This window comes from Pteronotus mesoamericanus, unplaced genomic scaffold, assembly GCF_021234165.1.
Source record: "Pteronotus mesoamericanus isolate MK-2021 breed Mesoamerican mustached bat unplaced genomic scaffold, CSHL_Meso_final contig_65, whole genome shotgun sequence".
Lineage (NCBI taxonomy): Eukaryota > Metazoa > Chordata > Mammalia > Chiroptera > Mormoopidae > Pteronotus > Pteronotus mesoamericanus.
The window spans coordinates 5,755,470-5,780,197 of record NW_026555228.1 but is presented as its reverse complement, the minus strand read 5'-3'; the positions used below and the strand labels follow the sequence as shown (position 1 = coordinate 5,780,197).

The window sequence follows — 24,728 nt, the reverse complement described above, 5'->3', positions numbered from 1 at the left end:
AGAGGGAAGGGTGGGAGGTGGAGGCGGTCGCGTGACACCGGAAGGCGGGCGGAGGTGTAGCCAATCTGGCCAATAAAATACAGCCGCCTGAGACTGGGGGCGGGACCAAACCCCTGGCCTGGCTTACCATTCGCTTCTTGTTCTTGCCCCGCCCTTGCGTCCCCTGCACTGCGGGTCCACCCCCGCCAGCCTCGGATAGAAGGCGCTTCCCCCGCGGAACTCCGCCCTAGCAAGCTCCGCCTGCCATTCGCTTTCACCAGTTCCCCGGAGGACCCGCCTCCTGTGCCTAGGTCGGCAGCTACTCCGCCTGCCTGGCCGGCTCCACCTACTCAGAGTTTGATGCGGACTCCGGCCCAGCCCTCCCAGGATGCAGCGCGCGGGCGGGAGGTTTGGAGCCTCGGGGACCTGGCAACCACAGCATGCGGGACGCAGCGCGCTAAGGTAGGGTCCGCGTGGGTTCCCTTACCCAACCTTCCCGGAAGGGGCGGCAGGACCGGGTTGCTTCCTTGTCCCGGCGTTGCAGGAGAGCGGGTAAGAAGTGGCCGTCCCGGGGCCTGTGTCCATCATGCTATATGGATGTGCATCATCCTGTGGAATGATAACTAGATCTTAAGTGCTTGCTATATTCGGGGATATTTCACTTGGAACTTTCTTCACCCCTGCAACATCTTATCCACTTGGAATGTGAGATACTTAACAAGGAATATATCTCTGAAGTCTTTAAACTCGAACAGTTATATAAAGTTAAGAGATGCAAATTTTAGTTTATTAAGCTTGTTCTCAAAGCGCGAGGGTAGTGGTGGTGGTAGTAGAATTTTGCCTCCCAGGAGGTATTTGGAAGTGTCTCCTACTGGCATCTGGTGGGTAGAAGCCAAGGTTACTGCTAAATCCTACAACGCAGAGGTCAGCCTCAACAAGTTAGCCAGCGCAAAATGTCAGTAAGTGCCAAAGTTGAGAAACATTGATTCATAATATGAGTTACTGGAGCAAATTTTATGATTGCTGGTTAAAAAATGAAAATGAAATCATTTCCCATTCAATGATACTGGCTTTTTAAAAAATTGAAAGATACTGAAAACTACAAAGACATTGTAAGAAGAACAGTACCCTTGTTTCCACCATCCGTAGTCGACCATGATTGACACTTTAGCATCTCACACCCCAGGCTTTTTTTGTTTACATCTTTATAGAGAAAAAAATGAATACATTGTTTAAAATTATTTGGCTACATTCTTAATAACATTTCAGATACAGGTACAGCTCGTTTTATTGCGCTTCGCTTTATTGCACTTGTGCTTCACAGGTGTTGCGTTTTTTTACAAGTTGAAGGCATAACCCTCCAGCAAAAGGAGTATGACTTGCTTTATTGTGGTACTACTTGGTTTATTACTGTGGTGTGGAACCGAACCCGCAATATCTCTGGCATATGCCTGTATAGCTAACGTCTTCCTCTGGCTCCATTCCCCTACCCTGAAATCCATCCATTTCTCCAGAATGAATAGTCGTTAGGAATGTGGGATCGATCTTAACAGCTTTGCTTTTATTTGTTATTTTTAGTTTGGACTGGGCTGCCTGAATTTGAATCTTGACTGTTACTTTCTATCTGTAGGCCTTTGAGAAGATCCTTAAACTCCATGCCTCAGTTTCCCCATCTGTAGAATAGAATAATAGTACCTGTGGCAGCAGGATGTTGTGAGGAATAAATGAATGACTCCAAAATCCAATAGTCTTGGTACACAGAGAGCACTTGGAATACAGCCATTGTAGGTAAACAAAATATATGATGCTGTTTTATGTGTTTTGATTTAGATAAATAATGTACTGCCATATACATTTTTCTGCAACTTCATTTTTCCCATTTTATTTTTGAAATCTAGCCATGGTGATATACATAGATCTAATTTCTTTTAACTATGGTTATGATATTTCATCTGTATTTATTCACTCCACTATTGGTGGTCATTGAAGTTTTTACTATTTTTTTATATTACACATAACAGCACAGTGAACATTCTAGAGCAGTGTCTTTGTGAATTATGTAGAATTATTTCTCTTGGTTCATATCTAGAAATGAAATTGCTGGATGTATACATTTCCATTTAGTGCCGTATTGCCATCCAAAGTCACCTCTCCCTTTAATGAAGTACTCATAATTACCTCCTAATTTATGGTTCTCCCTCCAGTCTCACCTGGTGACTGTCTTCAACACTGTAACCAGGATATTTATAATTCAGAAGTATAACACTGTGACTCCTATATTTTAAATGTCTCACTGGTTTATCATTACTTAGAGAAATGTACACATCCTTATTATGCCATAGAAAGTCTTGCCTTTAATCTTGCTTAACTCTCTTAATGGGTTACCATTCCTTCACAGTCACCTGCATTTCAGGTCCACTAGGTATTGCTGGGAAAGGAAAAAGGGAGATTGATTCCGGGGAGGCTTCAACAAATGACTTCTCGGCCTATTGGTAGAAAGAAGTTTTAACAGTGGATCTTTTCTGTAGCCAAGTTAATTTACTTAGGTAACAATGTCCTATATGTTGAAAAAAGGGCATCTGTCAGTTTTATGCTCATAAGATTGTTTAATATTATTCGGTAAAGTTTTTTTTAGTTGTCTTAATTCTACCTTTTTTCCAAAGATACTTTGTATTGGTTGCAATCGATATGGTTTCTTAGACACTTTTTAGATTTCATATTCAGATCATTTGGTGCTCTTTTTGGATCCTCCTGAACCAGACCAGCAGTAATTTAAAGAGTTCTGAAATTCACAGTGCCCAGATGAATTTAGTAGCATTTAAAGGCAACGATGTATATATGCTTAGAAAGCTGCTGGAACAGAGCTGGTGAAGATGGTAATTTGTTGGCAACTTACTATATTTATATTATCATGTATTGTTTTTCTAGTATATTCACATATTTTATATATCAAATATATACTGTTGACCTTGGTTTAAGGTAATACAGGACAGGAAATGCTCATTCTAATTACATACTATTTTTATAAATAATCTATTTCCAAACCTACCCCCCACCCCGACCATAGTTGCAGTAGGAGGTAAAATTTAACTGGTTTGAGTTAACCTAGTTTTTTTTTCTGCAGCCATTGTTTTAAGGGTACTAAGCAAAAAAGTCAAATGACCAATAGACTGGAGTAGTAACCTTGGTGCCCTGATAATGGATTTGATTACTCAGGGCTTGTTTATATTGGTTTAAGAACCTCTGAATTGAACCTTCTTTTCACTTGTTTCCAGATTATTTCTATCTAAAAAAAAAAGAAAATCACCACTTATTCCATAGATTTAAAGGTTTATTTTATGAGCATATACTAAGAACTTTTACTCTTAGAACAGATGTTCATTAGTATAAGATAAAATAGATATTTACGTATGTGAAAGTTTGAGGGAATAATTTGTCTCCATTAATATATTAGTAGCTTCTAATTTTTAACTCTGAAGGTGGCCCACTTAAATAACATTGAAAATATGTATGTTTTTGCAATAGTATTTAAAAATAAAAATATATGTATTTTTTATATGTCATTTATGTTTTTAAATCTATTTGATTCTAAACCCACAAGAGTAACTTTGCTTTTTGCTTCGAGCTCAGGCTAAAAGAATGTTGGGTTAGGATGATAGCAGGGCTTTGCATACCATTCTAAACTTTATAACAGCGGTTTGCAACATTTTATCTCTACATCATTCATATGTTCAAAACAGTGTGGGTGTGCGTTCAAGGTTTTTAAATTAGGAGGCAATTACCAGATACAGTTTGTGTTTTAGAACAATAAGTGACATAGCATAAATAAATTGGTTTGTTGCAGCTGGGAGAGTCTAGAATAAGGAAGACCAGTTCAAGAGCTTTTATCTCAGGCTGAGAATGAAAGCCTGAACTACTGTAGTGGGAGTTAGAACAGAAAGTTTGAAGATAGAGGTTTCTAAGTTAAGGAACATGGTGATATATCGCATTAAAAGAACAGAAGGTAAGAGGCCTGATTTTCCTAAGTCACAACTTTATCAGGACACAATTCTACTGACCTTTTCACTGTCAGAGTCTCTTTACTCCTGTCACGCTTGGATATTAGTGAGTCAAAGCAGTTGTGACATTTAATATTAAAATTAAAGAATCCTTTGTACACAGAAGGTTTTTTTTTTAGGATTATTAGGAAATCTGATGAACTTTTTGAGTAGGCAGTAAAAGGCAATGTGTTCTTAGATCTTTATCTCTGAATATATCGTTGTATGCTTTTCCTTTTTTGGAAATCTTTTAAGAACCCTGACATATCTGTGGGAAAGTTGAAATACAGAAATCATTATTCATACAGTTCGATGTAATATAATTAACATGTTTATTTCCTTTGAAGTAAAAGGTAGTTTCATAAAAATGTAGAGGTACCTACCTGTTTGTCCCACATATTTGACATTAACTGCCTGACAACACATCCATAAGCCAGTGACATCTACTACTTTGTGTTATGGTACAATATCTCCAGTTACTTTAGGTCATAGATTTCGTGAAATTCTTAAAAACAGTACCATCAATTTAATTTAAAAAAATGCCATAGAAGAATGTATTAGTCTGTTGCTGCATAACAAACGACTCCCAAATTTAGCATCTTAAAGCCACAAATGTTTATGATATCAAAATTTCTGAGAATCAGGAGTTTGCGAGCAGCTTAGCTGAGTAGTTCTGGCACAAGATCTCTCCAAAGGGCTGTTAACGAAAGGCTTGATTGGAGCTGGAGGATCTGACCCCAAGGCGCCTCACTCACATGACTGTTGGCAAAAGCCCTCAGCCCCTCACTGTCTTTCCGGGGAAGCCATATTTCCTTGCTCTCTGCCCATCTCCACGGGGTTTCCTGAAGGTGTTAATGATATGGCAGGTGGCTTTCCCCAGTGCAGGTGATCCAAGGAAGAGGCTGACAAGGAAGCCCTAGTGCTCTATGACCCAATCTGAGAAGTCACACACTGTCACTTCTGCCACATTCTGTTTGCTAGAAGTGCATCATAATGACCAGCCATCACTCAAGGAGAAAAATAAGTGCTGCTTTTTGATGAAAGGAGTTGCAAAGAATTTTAAAACCATAAATGATGTATTTGGAAATTAGACAATAAGGTTTGAAAGTAGATGCTAACTAATCTGGTCTGCTTTTAAGGAGAATCTTCTCCAAATCAGTCATTTCTCTAATATGCAGGCCACATTAAACTTGTAGATAAGGTTCAGTGATATGATACTTCTCTTCTAATTGGACTATTAGTAGATATTTATAATAAACGAACAAAACCTAAGCCTTCAGAGTTTGCTTCTCATTCAAGAGAGGAAAACAATATTATTTACTTGTAAATGACCTAGTTTTCATTTATTTCTGAAGTAATTGAATTTCCTAGTGTAAATGGGGCACTGGTAGGAGAAAAGAGTATGAATTACTGTATTTTGCAATGTATAATGAGCACCCACCGTTTTGTCCGCATTGTACATGGGATTGTGTAATTATTGCACCCATAGATAATGCGCATCCTCATTTTTTCCTCAAAAATTTGGGCAAAAAAGGTGCGCATCATACACGGCAAAATATAATAATAAGCATGAGTAATTGATAGCTATTATATAATTCTTGTATTCATTATATTATTACTAATACTTGTTTTTTTTCTACTTTGAGTAAGAATAGTGACTTAGGTCTTAAAATAGTGTTGCTTTTGTAAAGTAAGATTTAAGATTTATTTCTGTTTACTCCTGTGGAGATTTTTTAAAAGCCATGTTATAACATCTCCTGTTTTTCTTTCTGGGCTTTCATTTTGGTCATAAAGTCTATATGAGCTCCTTTCTTGGAGAAGCAGGGACCCAAGCGCCTGGGCTATAGGAACATAATTTGAATTGTTGATGAGGGGGCGGCGGGGGGGACCATTTTAGGTTGATAGGTTTGAAAGAGAGAAGGGGAACCCTTAAGAAATTCCCTGAGCCAGAAAGAATGTCTGCAGTCACTTTAAAAGAGCCTACAGCTTCTAATGGTTGCCGTTAACACATTCTGTTATTGTTTGTGATGTGTTTATTTGTATTCTTTGCAAACTTTTTTAAGTGCTATACAGAAATAATACTTGGGATATGATTTTTGTTAAGTGTGACGTTAAGATAGCATACAGAGCTTACATTTATAGTTCTTTAACAAATGTAATTATTTCTCTAATAAGAGCGTGTTTTCTCTTCAACTCTGCCTACCTGATGGCTGTTTTTCTCATTTCTTTTTTAGGTTTAAAGCATCGGATGGAATCAATTTGCATTAGAAAATTGGACCAACACAAAGACTTGATATTGTGGAATGATGAGCAAACAAGCAATGTCATCTGACGAACAAAAAAGACTCTTGTGTTATAATGGGGAAGTCCTTGTTTTTCAACTGTCTAAAGGAAATTTTGCAGATAAAGAGCCTGCAGAAATACCAGTATTACATGTCAGAAGAATGGTATTTGACAGAGAAACAAATGCATTTGTTCAGAAGTCCACTGGATTCTTTAGCATAAAAGAAGAAAACTCTTATCACTTAAAAATCCTCTGTTGCAACTGTGTGTCAGATTTCAGAACTGAAATGAACCTCCCTTATGTTATGATGCAGTGCAATGAAAAGAATAATATTTTCAAATATTTTCTACTATTTCTTCACAGTACCAATAAATTTGAAAAGTGTTTGAGTTTTAGACTAGGCTATGAGTTGAAGGATGGCATAAGAGTCTTTAATGGTCCTTTAATTTTATGGGAACATGTCAAAACATTCTTCTATATCTCTTCCCAAACTGGCAAAGTTATTACTGTGTCTTTTAACTTTTCCTCTATTGAGTGGGCAGGAGAGATTGAAAATCTAGGTATGGTTTTATTAGGACAAAAGAAATGTTACTTATCTGAGGAAGAAGGCCCCTCGGAGCCTTCAAAATCAGATTATGCAATTTGGAATACCACATTTTGTGTATACTTCCTTGAGAATGAAGAAGTAATAAGTGATACATACATTATCCCTCCTGCTTATAGCACTATAATAACTCATGTGCATGTCTGTGCAACTGAGTTTGTCAACAACCAGCTAAGAATGTCTCTCATTGCCCTTACTCGAAAGAATCAGCTGATTTCATTCCAAAATGGGACTCCTAAAAGTGTGTGCCAGCTTCCGTTTGGAGATCCTTGTGAAGTTCAACTTATGGATTCAGGTGAAGATCTCCTTTTCATTGTATCCTTTAGGTCGAGTGCTTGTGCTGTTTGGGAAAAGAACTTTCAGGTACAGTACTTATTCTCGTAATCATTCAACTGGTGCAGTTTTAGGCCTAGAGAGCGTTCCTACACTTCATAGAGTTAGTTCATCGTGGAGTCTTACCATCCAAATCAATTTTCAGTACTACACTTAAAATCATATATGTTACATTACTCTTTTTTCTTAGAGTTATCTGAATACTACCTGGGAAAGGTCTTGGCTCGCCCTGACTGGTGTGGCTCAGTGGGTTGGGCGTCCTCTAGGAAATGGAAATGCCGAAAGGTTACGACTTCGGTGCCCAGTCAGAGCTCATGCTTGGGTTGCAGGCCAGGTCCCTGGTTGGGGACGTTGTGAGAAGTAACTTATGCTTCTCTTCCTCTCTCCCTCCCTTTCCCTCTCTCTAAAAATAAATCTTTAGAAAATGTTCAGGCTTGCCATTGTGAGTCACGAAACCTTTGAGTTTGGAAATACATAAATGTATAACTACAGTTATTACATATTTACTTGTCTTTTAATGTGACTAATTTTTATTAATATAATTGGATGTGTATTTATACTTAAGTGATTTGACTTCATAAGCCTTCTTAGAATCCTCAAATAAGTTCAACTTTTTAAAAGCTGGTAACTATCTCTTTAAACTTAAATTGGAATCTAGAGGAATTCCTTGAAATGTGGTTGTTGTCCTAAGGGGCAGATCATTGTTCTCCAGAGATGAATGATGCTTAGAGAATTTTATGATGTTCTATTTTGAAACTCAGAGTTGTCCTTAGCAAACATTCACATTTTATCTACATTTACAGTAGTTGCACCTTTTAATGTAAGGTTTGGAAATTGCTTTAAAATAAAATACTCTCTGGTATCAAGTGTTCAATAACAGGTAAAAAGGTGCAGAAAATAAATAGGAGATTGGAGGGTTATAACTTTGTGTCTGCATCGATACTATTTCTCCGACCCTGATTTTTTTGGTAACATACATCCTCCTGGCTTTAGATATATATCAGCTCATTCAGTTGTGTGATGTGTTTACAGTTCAAGATAAATAATGATTACTTGTCAGCAATATCTCTTCCAATAGTGATTTTCTTTAGTACATTATACAACTTTTAAGGTTTTTGTGCTACTTTGGGAAAAGCACAGTGCCTTATTTTGTGCGCCCTAGCCATTTTATTAGAAGCTCAATTAAAATTTCTATTGTATTATCACAACATGGAATATTGATAAATATTTTAGAAAATTTGAGAGGCATTCATTATGTGAATCTTTATTTTTGTGTATGTGGAAATATCAGGTTGAAAGTGTGTTTTATCAGGGTTTGTCTGGTAAATTGCCTTTATGTTACTAGGAATTGTGTAACTGAGACAGGATAGTGATGAGCCAGGGAAATTCCTTGGTGAGACAATAGGGAAACTGAGACTGAGAGCTGAACACAATAGCCGAGCAATTGACAGCCAGGTGCAGAAGGTCACTAGGGCGGAAGGAAGACCACCAATCCCTGGCTGGGGCAAAACTGGAAAAACAAGAACGCCCCCAAGGTAACCTCTGCTTCCTGGAGATTACTGTAGGCTTCAGTTGTATTTCAGCTGCAGGCATTTTCAACTTGTTACACTTAAACTCTCAAAAGGAAAGTTATTTGAAACTATCTTGTTTTATTTTGAAAGCAATCTTTTAAAAGCACATTTTACTTTTATTTGAAGGTTATTTGGATAATATTTTCTGTCTTTTTCTACTTTTCCTTTTAAGAAATGGCGGGGAGCATATTGTATAGCCCATAATTCTCATTGGGGTCAGGGTAATGGAAAGAACAGTTAACCTGGTTGAATCCTAATTGAGCCATTTAGAGTGTTACCTTAAGGAAAGTATTTCATTTTTGTGAACCAGTTTCTCATCTTTAGGAAATTGAAATCACCCTGCCTCTGAGAGGGGATGATTGAGTAAAATGACATTGTAAATTGTCTAGCACAGTGCTTGGCACAGAGGAGAAGCTCAGTAAGGGGCAGGTAGCTATGATAGGCTAGGGCCAGAGTTGTCATCAATGACTTGGCCCTGTCTAAGGTCCCTAATTCACCCGGATAAGGAAAAAACAATTTCCTGATGCCTTGTTAATTCAGTGGAATCTTGTCCTAACTCCCTTGTAGTGGATCCCGTGCTTAGACACTGTAGAGCTCTGCAAACCTACTACCCAGAGCTGGAGACTGTTAGGCCCTGTGAACCTACCTGTAACTGTTGGCCTCTCTGCCTTGAAATTGTGTTCTAGGGTTATTTACAATGGACCACCATCCTTTCCACAGGTTACCAGTACTTAGCTGAGCCCCTTTTGCCATCTGCCTTAGGCTACCTTCCCAGGGGGTCTGATAATTCTAAATTGTTTACCAGTGCCCTGTATTGAAAGCTCTGGAGTTAGTCCCCGATATCAGGCAAGTTAAGTGCGTCTAAATTGCCTAGGTAACCTTGGAGTTACGCCTCTCCCACTCTATCTTGATATATTTATACCAACCTACTTTTAAAAATTGGATATAGCTTAGGGTAAAATATTTGATTACTTTAAAAGCAGGAATAAATGCTAAGAATCTACAAATAAAGGAGGAGGATAGTTAAGGGAAGTAATTGCATGTGAGCAATTACACTTAGTTTAGCAGTTAAGACAAAGCAAATGCATCAGGTTTTACAATTGAATGGAATGTATAGTATCAAGGAAAAATATTTTCTAACACTGAGTGCTGAGAGGAATTTACTGTTGTGATACAATGTAAGAGGTTTTTAGTAATAAAATAAATACATTATTGAAAAATACAATGGTGTCTGTGGTGGCGGTTTTCCCCCAAATGGGTGAAGACAACAGTTTGGTCTTCTGTTGGGTTGGCTATGGTCTTATATTATCCATCCATCCTTTTGGTATTCCATTCCATAAAAGAATTAAGGCAGCTTACAAAGATAGACTAAATACAAACAAGCATAAATTAGAAAAAATAATAAAATGAAGGTTAGCGTGTTCTCAAATCAGCCATCCTAAGGTATAACTTTTATCCAATGACGAATTGAGACAGAGAACTGAGTCTAGAAAAACACACGAGTAGCTTTTCTCTTAGGCTTTTTCTCCTGGGTAGAAATTAATCTCTGCGAGTTTTGGGGAGAACTCTGTATAGCAGGCATTTCAAAATTGAGATCATTGTTAAATATACCTGAAATAGGTATTGGTGTGTTGTACATGGAAAGAGGTTGTAGAAGTGTGTGTCTGATGCTGTAGCTGCTAGCCACATGTGGTTATTCAACATTTCAAATGTACCTAGTCTGGATTAGAATGTTCTAGAATGTCAAATACACACCAAGATGTCAAAGATTTAGTAAAAAAATGAAAGTACCTCAATTTTTATTATCAATGGAAATGATAGTGTTTTGGATGTGCTGGATTAAATAACATAATAAAGTTACTTTTACCTTCTTCTTTTCACTGCTACTAGAGAATTTTATTGGCTATTGGAAAATTTAAGTTATGTATATGCCTTGCATTTTGGGTGACACTAGTGTAGACCTATGGATTGCAGATGTGTATGTGTATGTATGAGTGCACAGCTCTACGGTGTTTGCATGCTGAGCACATTCTTATAACTAATGTTATTATATGTATAGTCTTATATTGTTATTATACTCCATGAATTCGGGGAGAGGTGGGAGGAAGAGAGGACATAGGTTTACAGGTAAGGTCCTTCCCTGCATAAGTGAAAGATCACTGCTTAAACGGGAAGGGTTGATACTTGGTTATATAAATTGAAGAGCCTTATTTATATTCTGGCTCTAATGCAAGCTGCCCTCCTGTACTATCTATTCTAGATGATGTATCTGGGATTCTGAGGGAGAGTTACAGCTTTTCTGTCTGAGGGAGAAGGGGTATCGGATCCCCATGGTGTTAGTTTTCCAGGGGACCAATCTGGAGGCTTTTAGCTTTATGGACCTTTAAGAAGTTGTCTTCTCTTTTAAACTTGGGGTCTCACATTCTGGTATAAACTGGTCAAATCATTCCTTTAGGCTGGTATAGTTCTAGGTGGCCCACTATTACAAGCCCTCCTTTTTTGTGGCTCTGATAATGGTTATGTTCTCCCCAACCAGAGTTTAGGGTATTAAGTTCATCTTGACTTTTTTTAAATTTTAAATTAAATTTACTGTGACATTGGCTAACGAAATGATACAGGTTTCAAGTATACAATTCTATAATATTATCACCGAGCTGTATGTTGATTATGTGTTTACTACCCAAAGTCAAATCTTTTGTCATCTTTACTCTTTAAAGGTTATTCTATTTTGAGAGCTCTCGAAGTATGTGCTGGTCGGTACCAGCTGAATTCTTTGGGTGGGACAGTAGTAGGTTTACAGTTATGAGTATGTGAAACACAGAGTTTATTCTGTTAACCTACCTTTCCCCCACCCTGTGAATCTCCAGCAAGGCTTATGGGAGTGAGGGTCATTCTTAAATTAGCCATGTTAGAGAAAGAACCTTTGCTAGACTTTCTCATGAGAAATGTCAGAATTTCCAAAATAGTCCTGAAAAGTATTAGATTTTAAAAATTATAATAAAATTTTATACAGAAATCAGCAATGTTGTTGTACGTGCACAAACGTTGATAAAAATATTAAATTTAAGTACTTTGATATTTATAAAGTTACAACTCCTTATGTTTTCTGATCCCTCTATATTTATTTTAGTTTTTCATGTTTATACTACCATTTTTATTACTTGTTTATAAGATTGATGACAATAAATGCAACGAAAGGATATAGTTGATTTCACATCTGATTTTTTTTTCCTTTTCTATTCTTCCTTTACCACTCTTTCAGGTTGCTGCTCAGTGGGAAGAAATTAGCTCAGTACTTGTAGATGACTTTATCGGAACTGGAAGAGAACAAGTACTGCTACTGTTTAAGGACTCCTTAAATTCAAATTGCCTGAGTTCATTTATAATAACAGATCTTCACAATATAAACATTTCAGTAAGTTCTATATGCTTTTTATACATTACTTTAAGGACCATTTTAGAAAATTTGAAGATTTTAAACCTTCTGACCCACTATTTAAATGTTTGTGATTTCATATTAAAACATTTTGAACTTTAAAAGTACATGGATTTAATCTTTTAAAAATACAGTCATATGCCACTTAACGATGCGGATATGTTCTGAGAAATGTGTCGTTAGGCGATTTGTCATTGTGCAAACATCATAGGGTACACCTACACAAACCTCGATGCTATAGTTTAGTTCATACCTGGGCTACATGGTATATGGCCTTTTGCTCCTAGACAACCAATCTGTACAGTATGTTACTATACTGAATATTGTAGGCAATTGTATCATAACAGTAAGTATTTGTGTATTTAAACATATCAAAACAGAAAAGGCACAGTAAAAGATTAAAAAAGGCACCGCTGTACAGGGCACTTAGCGCGAATGGCACTTGGCAGGACTGGAAGTTTCTCTGGGTGAGTCAGTGAGTGAGGGGTTAGTGAATGTGAAGGCCTAGGACGTTACTGTAGATGTTATAGAAACTGTACACTTAGGCTGCACTAAATTTATAAAACATCATTAGATTAAGTCAAGCACAAGATGAAATGATGCAATCAAGAGATGTGGTCAACATGATATGTGAGGCTGCTGCTGGTGTATGTAATATGGCGTACTGTGTTACAACAAACTTTTTTTTACACATAGAAAGTACACTATAAAATAATGACAAAAAGTCTAATGTAGTAAATACATAAACCAGTGACAGTTGCTTATTGTCATTGTCAAGTGTTATGTACTGACCAATTGTATGCTCTATACAATATTCCTGTGCCTATATTTTTATACGATAGGCAACACGGTAGGTTTGTTTTACAGCAACATTACCACAAACACGTGAGTAAGGCACTGCCTTACAGTCTTATGATGGGTCCAGTGTCACTAGGTGATGGGAAATTTTCAGGTCCATTATAATCTTATAGGATCACAGTTGTATATGTGGTCCGTTGTTTACCAAAATGTCATGTAACACATGACTGTATATATTGAATGTCCTTTCAACAAATAACATACGAATTGACTAAGCTTTTCAATATAGTATATCTGGTGGTCACTCAAGTGACAAAAATACTGTAAATTAACTTGTTTCTTGAAAATCCCTTTATATCAATAAACATGGTAATGATGGATTAATTAAGGAATAAAATGAAGTGAAACTGCTTTATTAAAACAAGCAACAACACTGCCTGGTGTGGCTCAGTGGATTGAGTGGCGGCCTGCGGACCAAAGGGTCGTCGGTTCAATTCCCAGGTCAGGGGACAAGCCTGGGTTGTGGGCCAGGTCCCCAGTAGGGGGCCCGCGAGATGCAATCCATCAATGTTTCTCTCCCTCTCTTTCCCTCTCCTTTCCCTTCTCTTTACAAATAAATAAAATCTTTGAAAAAAACCAAGTGACAGTTCATATCTTAAGATGTGGGGCATAAGGGAAATAATATCCCTGAAATTTCAGATGGATATAAAATGCCTCTGAGCCTCAACTTTTTCATTAGTAAAATGAGGGTGATTCTTATTTTCTCTACTTACATGATTTTAGGATTTTATAAAAATCTAGTAAGCTGATACTTTTTTGCAGTAGTATATAGATGTTACATGGGTAGTAATGGTAATAATTGTAATTTTTCCTAGTTATAAGAAAATGGGGGAATATATATTTTATCTTTTACATGATCATGTCTAACATAGAAAACTGCCCTTTGACTGGATAAACTTTAATTGTATATTAATATTATGAATTTTCAATGTATTTCAAAATTTCAGTTTCAGTGTATTTTTTTTTATCTATTAGAGCGAAGCATTGGATTCCAATGAAGATGACTTATTTGAAGACAAACCAGATAATTGTTATTTGGTGATTCCGGCTCTGGAAAGAAGAGTGCAGGTTAGTGTCTGTTTGCTTTTTGCTTTTGCTGTTTTGGATTAGTGCTATTTTGAATGAAAAAAGAACATTGAAAGGTCGATCCTTAAAGTATAAGCAACTCAGTGATTGGGAATAAATGGTATTTGAAGGATCTTTACCTTTTCCATACCTTTGTAAAAATTGTTATGACATCACTTATAATTGTAGCATCTAAAAATGATACCTTTTTATAATAAGATTGTGTAAATTTAATGTCTCATAAGGTAAAATATTAGAAACTCACTTTTAAAAACACATTCTTTCTGGTCTGCAAGATCAGAATACATGGTATCTCTTTTTAAGGGGCAGCAAATATGATGAATCATAACACGTTCCAAACGTGAACAGTTCACCCTCAAGTTTTCCATATGAAGCTCTATAAAAAAGAGTTTTTCCTATTGCCTCAAGGTAATCCACATTTCCTGTAAAATACTCAGACTATTCAAAGAAATATTAAAAAGAAATAATTACCTTTGATTCTGCTATGAGATTTAATCAATTTTTATACTTCAGCATATATATTCTTGCAGATTTTTCAAATGAATATATGCAAATATGCATGGAAATATGATTATAAGATGTTCCTTTTGAACCTGCCTTTTCCATTTGTAAAAATGTTGAAATATACAGAGAAGGTCAAAGGATAGTATAGTGATTATCTCTGTAGTCCCCGCATGGATTCAACTACTGTTACCTTTGGAGAAATCATATTTGCCTCATCTGTTAGTGCATCTGTACATGTGTGTACATGTTTTTGCAGAATCATCGGAAAGATGCTAATATTACAATACTTTTATGTATTTTAGTAGGAATCTCCTAAAGTTAAGGACATTCTCCTATGTAACCAAAATACCATTATTGCACTTAGAAAATTAATAAAAATCCCTTCACCTTATTTACTATTCAGTCCATATTCAGATGTTTTTAACCGCCACAAAAATGTTTTCTATTACATTTTTCAGAATCCAATCAACGTTCACACATATATTCAACTATTATGTTTCTCATTGGTCTTTTTATTTAGGATAATGTCCCCTCCCTTATTTTTAAATGACACTAATGAGGACAGGCTAATTGTTCCTCCTTTTGGATTTGTCTCTTTTTTTATATCATTTAATTTTTTCCTCTACTCCTGGCAAACTTGTCTGTCAAAAGTTGGATAGTAAATATTTATACTTTACAGACCCTTTTATAATTATTTGGAACTATTTTCATTATTAAAGTGAATACTCTAAATGCTTACTGAACTCATACTAGATATGAATGTGAACAATAGATAAATGAAATATCATGGCGAACATAAAACCATAAAGGAAAAGACTGATTACACTGAAAACTTTTATACTCTGAACAAAGTAAAATAAATAAAAAGACAAGTTATATAAAAAATTATAACACATGACAGAGGCTTAATTTTCTTAATATAAATATGCATTCGAAATACCATTGACGATGTAAAGTGGTCCAACCCCTTCAGAGGGAGACTTGTTCTAGCTACTCAAATACGAATTGCACATATCTCTTTATTCTTGTAGTTTCACTTCTAGAAATCTCTTCTGAAGTCTTACTTGCATGTGTAAGCAATGATGATTTTATATGAACATTTATGTAGTGTTTATAGAAAACAATATTAGAGTAAAAATATCCATAATTAGGAGTATAGTAAATAAATGAGTATATACCTGAACAACAGGATACTATGGACCTATCAAAAAGAATATGGGAGGTCTTTACACTGATTTAGAAATGATGCCAAAATAATATAATTTATGAAAGCATGACTTTCAGAAATTCCACTTCTGATAATATGTCACCCAACTAATTTGGACCAACTTTCTTGATAATGCAACTTAAAATGATAACTGAAATATGTTTTAAAACCTTCAAAGAGCTGAAAATATAAGAATCAATGATCCAGCCAAACTCAAAAGCAGGGATGTCCAACCTATGGCCTGCATGTAGCCCAGGGTAGCTGTGAATGCAGCCCAACACTTTCAGAGATTAACAAGTCTACCCCCTCCCCCATTTTCTAGGCGAGGTAATAAGTGGAGAGGCAGAAACACGTAATCATAAATTTACTTAAAACATGATGAGATTTTTTTGTGATTACGGGTCCAATGTGTTTAATGTGTGGCCCAAGACTGCCTTTCTTCCATTGCGGCACAGAGATGCCAAAGGTTGGACCCACTAGCTAAAGGGTGGGACCCAGAGAGCTCAGCAGAACACTATCTGCTCTGGCCCCAAGGGCGTGTGCATTGTGTGCATTGAATGGAAAGCAGTAGCGCCCTAGGCAGAGGGCGGAAACAAACAGAAAAGCCTCTTTCCACACTCAAAAGTATTTTAGGCCTCCTATCAATCTCACAAGTAGTTAATCCAAGACTTTGAGCTGCCACGGAATAACTAAGTACAGAAAGATAAGGGGTTACTCATGTAAAATAACCAAATAGCATTTCTATAAACGAAAGATACATTGAAATAAAGAAAAAAACCTCAACAGATAAGTTGAGCAGTTGACTCAAACACATGCAGAACTAATTAGCAATTCTTTAGAAGGAAGCACAGAGGAAAAGAAGGAAAATATGAAAGAAACATAAAGGGAAGTCAGGGGCATATGCAGGTAGGGAATATGAGATAGTTGGGGTTGAAAACATTCCAAGCGTTGGAAGGCCTTTCAGAGATTAACAAGTCTACCCCCTCCCCCATTTTCTAGGCGAGGTAATAAGTGGAGAGGCAGAAAGATTAAGCCACTGGTGGAGCGTGAACTAGAGTCCATTTTACTGTTCTTTCCCTCGTGAAATTTGCTTTCCAAGTGGTGGTTGGAGGGGGCTTGGGGAGACCCGTGTCGTTGTACCAGAGTGTTCTCAGCAGCCCTGTGTGTGATATTGTGCAATGGGGTGCGACCCAGCCATCCGTCAACGCGATGGGATACCAGGGAGCTAGGAAAGGCGGGAAGTGCAGCTACTAGGGACGAATGGATGACTCTAAACCGAATTATTCCATTTATCAATAGTTCTGAAGCAAAACACACAAAACAGTAAGAATATTCTTTACAAATCCATACAAATGAGGGTAAAATTATGAAGACAAACCAGAAACTTATCTCCAAGGCCGAGGTGGTATTGCCTCCAGTGGAGAAGGAGGTTCGTGGCTGGGGTGGGCCGCTTCTGACCTGAGTGTGTGGTTGTTACATGGGTGCTGACTTCATAATTTGTCTGTAAATGTTTCTTTGTATTATGCACTCTGCTGCATGCTTGAGAGAGATGACAGTAAAAAGAACAAAAAGCTAGGTTCTCTAGCATGCGTGCTCCTGTATTTGTTTTTGGGTGGGTCTTTGTTTGCTGGGAGAAGAAAGAAAGCACTCCTTAATACATACTTGGAAAAATTCTGGAAAGGTGAGCAATCTGTTGGCTGCACAAATGGGATTAACGGTCTAGGAAGGGAAGGCAAAATGTACTTTTATGTTATTTAAATTTCTTACCATGTGCTTAATTTCATAGTTTTATAACAAAACTTGATAACTGAATATCTGAGGGGTCCAGTGATTCGCTGTTTAATCCTGCAATAAGGGGCATGTTGAGGGGAGTAGGGAAGACAAAACAGAATCATTTCTGAGGGGGGCCCTTATTTTCAGTCTGCCCGAATGTTCCTCTCTTCACTCCCTCCCCCTCCAGCAGTCTCAGATTTGCTCCACCTCTGAGGGGCGCGTCTCCCTTCCTAAATTACTAATTAGCAAATGAATGATGGAGTGTGAATGATGCGGAGCCCTTGGAACTTGGTCAACAGATGAAATTTCAAAATATCAGCTAGACACTTTATATTTGTTCAGTGAGGTAAAATATGATTCAGTCTTCCTTCACTCTCCAACTTCTATTCATTGATAAAGAGACAAAGAATTTACCTGCCTTAAAATGTAATTTAAAAGAAAGAAATTGAAGAACAGGATGCATTGTTTTTCCAATCTAGAAAAACATTTATATTAAAAACCGGATTAATACTTCAAAAGTCTCAGATATCCATATGAAATGAAACAGGTTGTATCAGCTCAATGATGTGACTCCTTTTAAATTTTCAGTAGCAAAATGTACTTCATGAATGTTTGATCCTTCATGCTGAAATCTATTTATCTGGTGCAATAAAAGGAATGGATTTCTCTATGTCCAGTTCAGAGCCAGTTTTTTCCCACAGTAATTAAGAGTCAATCTTAGCACTGAGTTTGTTAGCAGAAAAATAAATGTGTGACAGTTTATGTGTTATCTTTAACATTTTTTATAAAGGTTATATGAACAGAGGATTTCAAATAGTATCAAATTAAAAATGACTCTATTCATAATGATGCCTTTTGCTTTTTGAAGCAGAAATTACGTCAGCAAGAAAAACAGTTTCCTTGTGGGGGTAAAAGTATTGGTAGGCTTTGTTTTTTATACATATTGATTGGACTTAAGCATATTGATTGATCACATAACTCAATAGTGAAAGGAATGCTAACATATTCATGTTCTCTCATTTTGATATGTAAATTTGATTGCAGTTACTTGCTGCATTATTGTCCTTTGTAATTAGACCTTTAAAATTTACAAATAAAATACTTTTGCTCTAAGAAGTATTCTTTGCTTTTCTATAGAAAAATGAATTAATAGGCAGATTTGGAGAGAGCACTTTCTGAATTAATGGTATGTCAGGTTTCATTTGAAATTATGTCTCCAGCAATGATTTTTTTTTTTTCTACTTTACAGGTTGGTTTGGCTTCTATTCCAGAAATACAGCAGCATCTTTTGCTTAAGGAAAAAATTGTTTTAAAATCTTACAAAGCTTTAATGAACCTGATTCAAGGAAAAGAAGATAGTACATCAATTGCTGAAGAGGTAAAATTAATCATGAGACCATTTTATCATTTTATGAATTGAAACCTATTGAAGAGTTATTTAAATTGGAAAATGGAATATATTAGAAATGCTCAATGGATCAAGAAGCAAAGTGGCAGGGATTATTAATGGTGGGCTTTTATGGCATTGAAAAATATGTGACTAAGAAGCCAATATTTTACCAATTTACAAATTATTCTTATTTGGTACGATATTAAAATTTCAGCTATCAGGAACCTTGGGAAATAAGTCCTTTTGTTTAAAAAGATTTAACTAAACTTTTTTATATGTATAGTCTGAATAAAAATTACTTCTAAGTGAATTATATATTTCCTGACTTCTTAAACAATTACTGAATACTATTTAACCTTGTATTGATGGTAACACAACTTCATCATTAGTGTAACAGTTGTTCTTTTAGGCTCTTGCATGGTTCATTTTCAAGGATGTTTATTTCTCTAGTTAATGTCCCTAAATTGCTCTGATTTTTAGCCCTTATGTCTGCTTTTTATAATTTTACTCTCGTTTTCCTTGTGGTTGACCATCATAAGAACCTCTTCAAGTACCTTGCAGTTATTTATGCCTGTACGGTAATGTAGAAAGTTAGCAAAAACTGCTTTGAGTTCATAAAAGCAGTTTTTATGCACGTTAGTTCCATGCAGAGAAGGAGAGTATAGCAAAATTACAAATAAATCAAGAAATGCTGGACATAGAGGAACTTGACGGTGCATTTTATTCCCTCCAGTCACTTTAGTGCTTTGCTCTGACCTTCTTCAAAGTTGCCCATTCTTATAATGGGCTTGTGCCTTGTGTCTATATTTCAGTCCTGGTAAAATGAGGATTTGGGTCCAAAATATGATTCTGTTAGTATAAGAAACATAACAGAAACACATGATGTTACATTTCTGTATTACTCCTAATTTCCTGAGAAACCTCATGAAAGTCATTGTTAAGTCTCTGCCCTGGCCCAGTGGCTCAGTTGGTTGGAGTGTGGTCCTGTGCACTGGAATGTGGTAGGTTCAATTCCAAATTCCGCAAGGCACATACCCAGGTTCTGGGTTCGCCCTCTGGTGGGGAGGCAACCAATTGCTTTCTCTCTCCTCCCCTCCTTCCCTCTCCCTCCCTCCCTCCCCTTCTTCTCCCTCTCTCTCTAAAACCAATAAATAATAAAATATATCAAGTGAGGATTAACAAAACAGCCTCCCCATTTCCCTTCCTTACCGCACCCAAACGATTTTGCCAGTATTAGAAAAGGGGAAGAAATGTTTAGAAATTAATGCATTGAAACCACTGTGTGCGAGACAGCATTTTGGCCCTTTACATGGTTAATTTGAAAAGCAATCCTAACAGGTAGTAAATATTTCTGCAGGTTGTGGATGAATGGCCTGCTTCATGTCTCACACTTACTAGCGGAAGTGTCAGATTCCTAGGAACATGTTTAGTTCACTCTAGTGCAAGTGCTCCTAGCGTTCTTCGGTAGTTCACACATAGAGGGGTAATATGCAGGGTCCAGCAGAAGCAAGCCCTGTTTGAGTGAGGTTGGTAGGGTAATAATATGGGTGTCATAATTTATAGTTTTCATTTAAACATTTCACCTCAAATGTCATTGGTGTGCTTGAGTGTGATATTGTCATGTTACAGAATGACCATGCTTATGATTTTGTCATAAAAAAGGGGTGTTATTTGTGCCGGACCCTGTAGTAGATTAAGGGTTAACATAGAGCGTGGGCTCTGGAACCACTCTGCTTTGGTTCAAATGCCAGCTGTACCCCTTGCCAGCTGCGTGACCTAGGGCGAGACCCTTAACTTCCCTGAACCTCATTTTTTTAAAATCTGGAAAAGACCTAGAGTTTTAGGGTTGTTGTGAAGGTTAAACAAATTAACACACAGATGGCATTTAGAACAGTGCCTGACATATAGGAAGCATTCATTAAGTGTTATATATTATTATTATTATTATTATTATTACTATTCCTACTCTTCTTCCTCTCCCTACTATTTCTGTTGATATTATAAATCCATATATTTGTGGACGTGAATGAGTGTGACTTGGACTTTAAGAATAAAATTTTCGCAATAATCGATCAGCAGCCCAAAGATAGTTTAATCAGTTTAATTCATATAAAAGTTTACAGTTAAAGGTTTTGTGTAGGTCACCGAGAAGGTAAAGGTTGGATTGCTCTCAGCGTGCCTGGGCTACATATTGTCAGATTATTTTCAAAATGGACTCCAGGCCTACATTCCTGCTGTGTTTCCAATCATGCCGTGCTTCTTGATCTGAGTAAATAGTTAATTAGATATGTTTCACAAGTCTTATTTCAGTGAATTATATATAGTCTATAATATAATACATTATAGGTAATTTATTTTAAAATGTAAGCTTTAAGGCCTGGCCAAAGGCTTATACACACTTTTTTTTTTTTTTTTTTTTAGTTTTGCTACATTTGATAGTATTTTTTGTAATCAGTTATTTAAACATGTTTTTCTATAAGGAGTGCCTTGTTACTCTTTGTGGTGAAGAAGAAAATCCTGTCCATACTTGTGATGAAAAGTTATCAGACAATTCTCAATGTTCAGAACAGCTAGTAGAGAAGATATGGTATCGTGTAATAGATGATAGCTTGGTTGTTGGAGTGAAAACCACATCTTCTTTGTCACTGTAAGTAAATTCTAACATGATACTCTTATCTTGATTCTCTAGAACAGCACAGTCCAGCAGAGATATAGTGTAAGCCATATATGTAATTTGCAGTGTTCTAGTATCCTTAAAAAAATGTAAATAGAAACAGGTGAGATTAATTTTAATAATATCATATCGCAAAAATCATTATTGCTGAGCGATAGACAATATTCTGTATTAAAAAGCATATTTTATTCAAGTCATTTAGGGAAGTATAAAATGCAATTTTTACTTTAGAACTATAAGTATTTGCATTCTAAATTATTACCAAAATGAAGTCTTTTTAAAAATGAGTAGTTTTTTTCTTGTTTTAAAGAACGGAGGGAAAATCTACTTCGAAAACAAAATTCAGAGTATAAAATAAATTACCATTTCCTTCTGTTACTTCCTAAAGTCCAGCATATTTACAATGTTTTTGCCTTCCTATTTTAAGAGAAGTGTATTACAGGATTTTTTAAAAAGCAGTTGGCTTTTATGCTTAATTTTCTGATACATTTTACCCTTGAAATGATGTTTCCTAGGAAAGGAGAGAATACATATTTACTGTTGTTTGTATGTCATTTAATCATCTATTTGATTTTAAAGAATGAACTTCTAGACTAAACCAAATTCTGGATGTTTTACAGGTCCCTGAACCAGGTGTCTTTATCATTGCTAATGGATGAACCCCGTTGCTCCAGCTTTCGGCTTATTAAGTGTCAAAACAGGGTGATCAAGTTGAGTAGACACTGTATTCCAGCACCATGCTCAATGCCATATGAACTAGGATCAGAGGCAAAAAGGATCAAGGTGACTGGTGATAGTGAGGAAGAGGAGGAGGAGAGCTTTGTTTGCGGACAACCATCTGAGAAAGAGTGTGTACAGATTGTTACTGCTGTAACATCTCTTTCGCCGCTGTTAGCATTCAGTCGGTTTTGTTGCGCTGTGTTGCTACAAGTTAGGGAGAGAGGAAATGGTAACTGTTCTGAACATCGTTATATTCCGTGTGGCCGACTTTCTTTCAGCCTAGAAGATTTCTCAAGTGGGAGGTACCTAGTGACATTTCCAAAGAAACCTATAGGTAATTTTTGTTGGTGCTTTTTAATCACATACCTAATTGAATCATAAAATTGTAAGAACTGTCTTTATTTGATAATAGTTTAATGACAGAGCTTGTGACATATTTTTCTTGCAGAACACATGGAAGATCTCTACGCGCTTCTTGCAACATTGCACAAAACTTGTTTCCAAATCACATCAGCCAACTATGCTCTGACTTCAATGAAGGCATGGCTCTTAAAACACATGGAATGTGAAGTAATCAAAGAATTTCCAGAAATTTGCTTTTGTAAAGGGCCAGAAGGCTTGTATGGGACGCTCTTCCACTGGAAACAAAGGACACCATTTGAAGGGATTTTAATAGTCTATTCCAGGTAATGCACATCAAATTGGAATTGGTCGACCAAAGTTAGTGTGTGGTGAATGTGTAGTCCAGCGGAGATCCCTGTGGTGGAGGCCATTGCGGGACATGTCTGGGTCGTTGCCTTAGTATAGCATGAATGGAAAATTTAAAAACTGAAGCTGTTTTAATTTTATGTTTGTTTTTGGCTGTTTTTATTTTTGGTTGCTTACGGCCTAATAATTATTTTAAGGTTTTCTATTACCTCTCCTCCACAATGGAAATTTTAAAATATAATATTGATCTTATTACTCAGTGAAAAAAAAATCAGGATGCAACCTTATGACTATTAACTGACTTGGTGTAGGATATGTATTTTTGATTGCTACAGTCTGAATCTGTCAACGATTGCATGCATTACTGATTCTATTTATTGCTCGAGTATTTATACATAAATATTAATCGGTTACTATAATATGTTGTACACAACCACTTTGTGCTGTCCTGAGTTTTATAATATTGTGTTTGTTTGTTTTTATTCCAGGAATCAAACAGCTTTGTTACAATGCCTTCATAATCTTACCAGAATTCTCCCTATAAACTGTTTCCTCAAAAATCTAAAATCAGGAAGTGAGGATTTCCTAAGAAGTCATTTGGCATTAACTTTGGAGAAGGAATTGGTTATCCTTTGTTCCCTTTCTTCTGCCTTGGTTAAGGCTGACGACAACTTGGTGCAAAGGTGTGAACCAAGTAAAGAAAAGAGTAGTGCTGTTCTTTCTGCTTTGTCAGACAGACAAGAAAGCATCCACCCCTACAGAGAAGAACTTCAGAGAGAAAGGCAAACGTTGGCAATGGACCTAAAAGTGAGTGGTGCCCTTTATAGAGAAATGACTGTGAAATTATCTGAGGTTCAGCTGAAATCAGACCTTGCTGCGCAGAAACTGAGTGGTTTATAATTATAATCTCATTGTGATTATATTTTAAAATATTTTTTCCTTGCCAGAATGTTTGGTTCCACTTGTTTTTATTTTACATTCTATGCCTCCCTTATAAGAATAAAACATGAGGCTTTGTGTAGAATCTTAGTTTCGATGGTGCATGGAGTAGCATGCCTTAGAACCGCAGTTCCCAGCTGGGCTCTTTTGCCTCCCTCTGACCTTCTCCCCCATTCTCCCCTCCCACCGCCACCGCTCCACCCAGAGTTACCATTGGAGACATTTTTTGATCGCCAGAAGGAGTGGGGAGGGTGAGGCAGGAGTGCTACTCACATTTGGTGGGTAGAGGCCAGGAATGCTGCTAAATATCCTAGTCTGCACAGATGAGCCCTCTAGAAAGAGTGATCTAGCCCAAAATGCTGAGGTTGAGAAATCTGCCTTAGAGTTACCACGTGAGGGAAGGCAGAAGTGACCTAACAGTATTTTGGTCTGCATCTTTAAAAAAATCTAAAGATTTTATTGTATTCTGCTTAGTGAATCTAGCTTACAAAGATTAACTTCAAACAGATAAACCAGGTTGTCAGGATTCGCAACTTTCGGTAAAGACCAAGCTTCTGTGGAAATTTAAATGGCGGGCTGTCTAGGCGAGACCATAGAAAGGAAAGTGTTTGGAATCATTTACATT

General features: G+C 36.7%; 1 protein-coding gene across 1 annotated transcript; it reads left to right on the top strand.

The window, feature by feature from the left end:
• Window positions 1-6,319: 6,319 nt before the first annotated feature.
• Window positions 6,320-24,064, top strand: FANCB (FA complementation group B). Its single transcript, XM_054581185.1, has 9 exons — window positions 6,320-7,267; window positions 12,071-12,223; window positions 14,078-14,170; window positions 18,922-19,050; window positions 19,650-19,652; window positions 21,543-21,709; window positions 22,357-22,790; window positions 22,905-23,142; window positions 23,653-24,064. Exons 1-9 carry the CDS (start codon window positions 6,320-6,322, stop codon window positions 24,062-24,064), a joined length of 2,577 nt encoding a protein of 858 aa, XP_054437160.1.
• The last annotated feature ends 664 nt before the right edge of the window (window positions 24,065-24,728 follow it).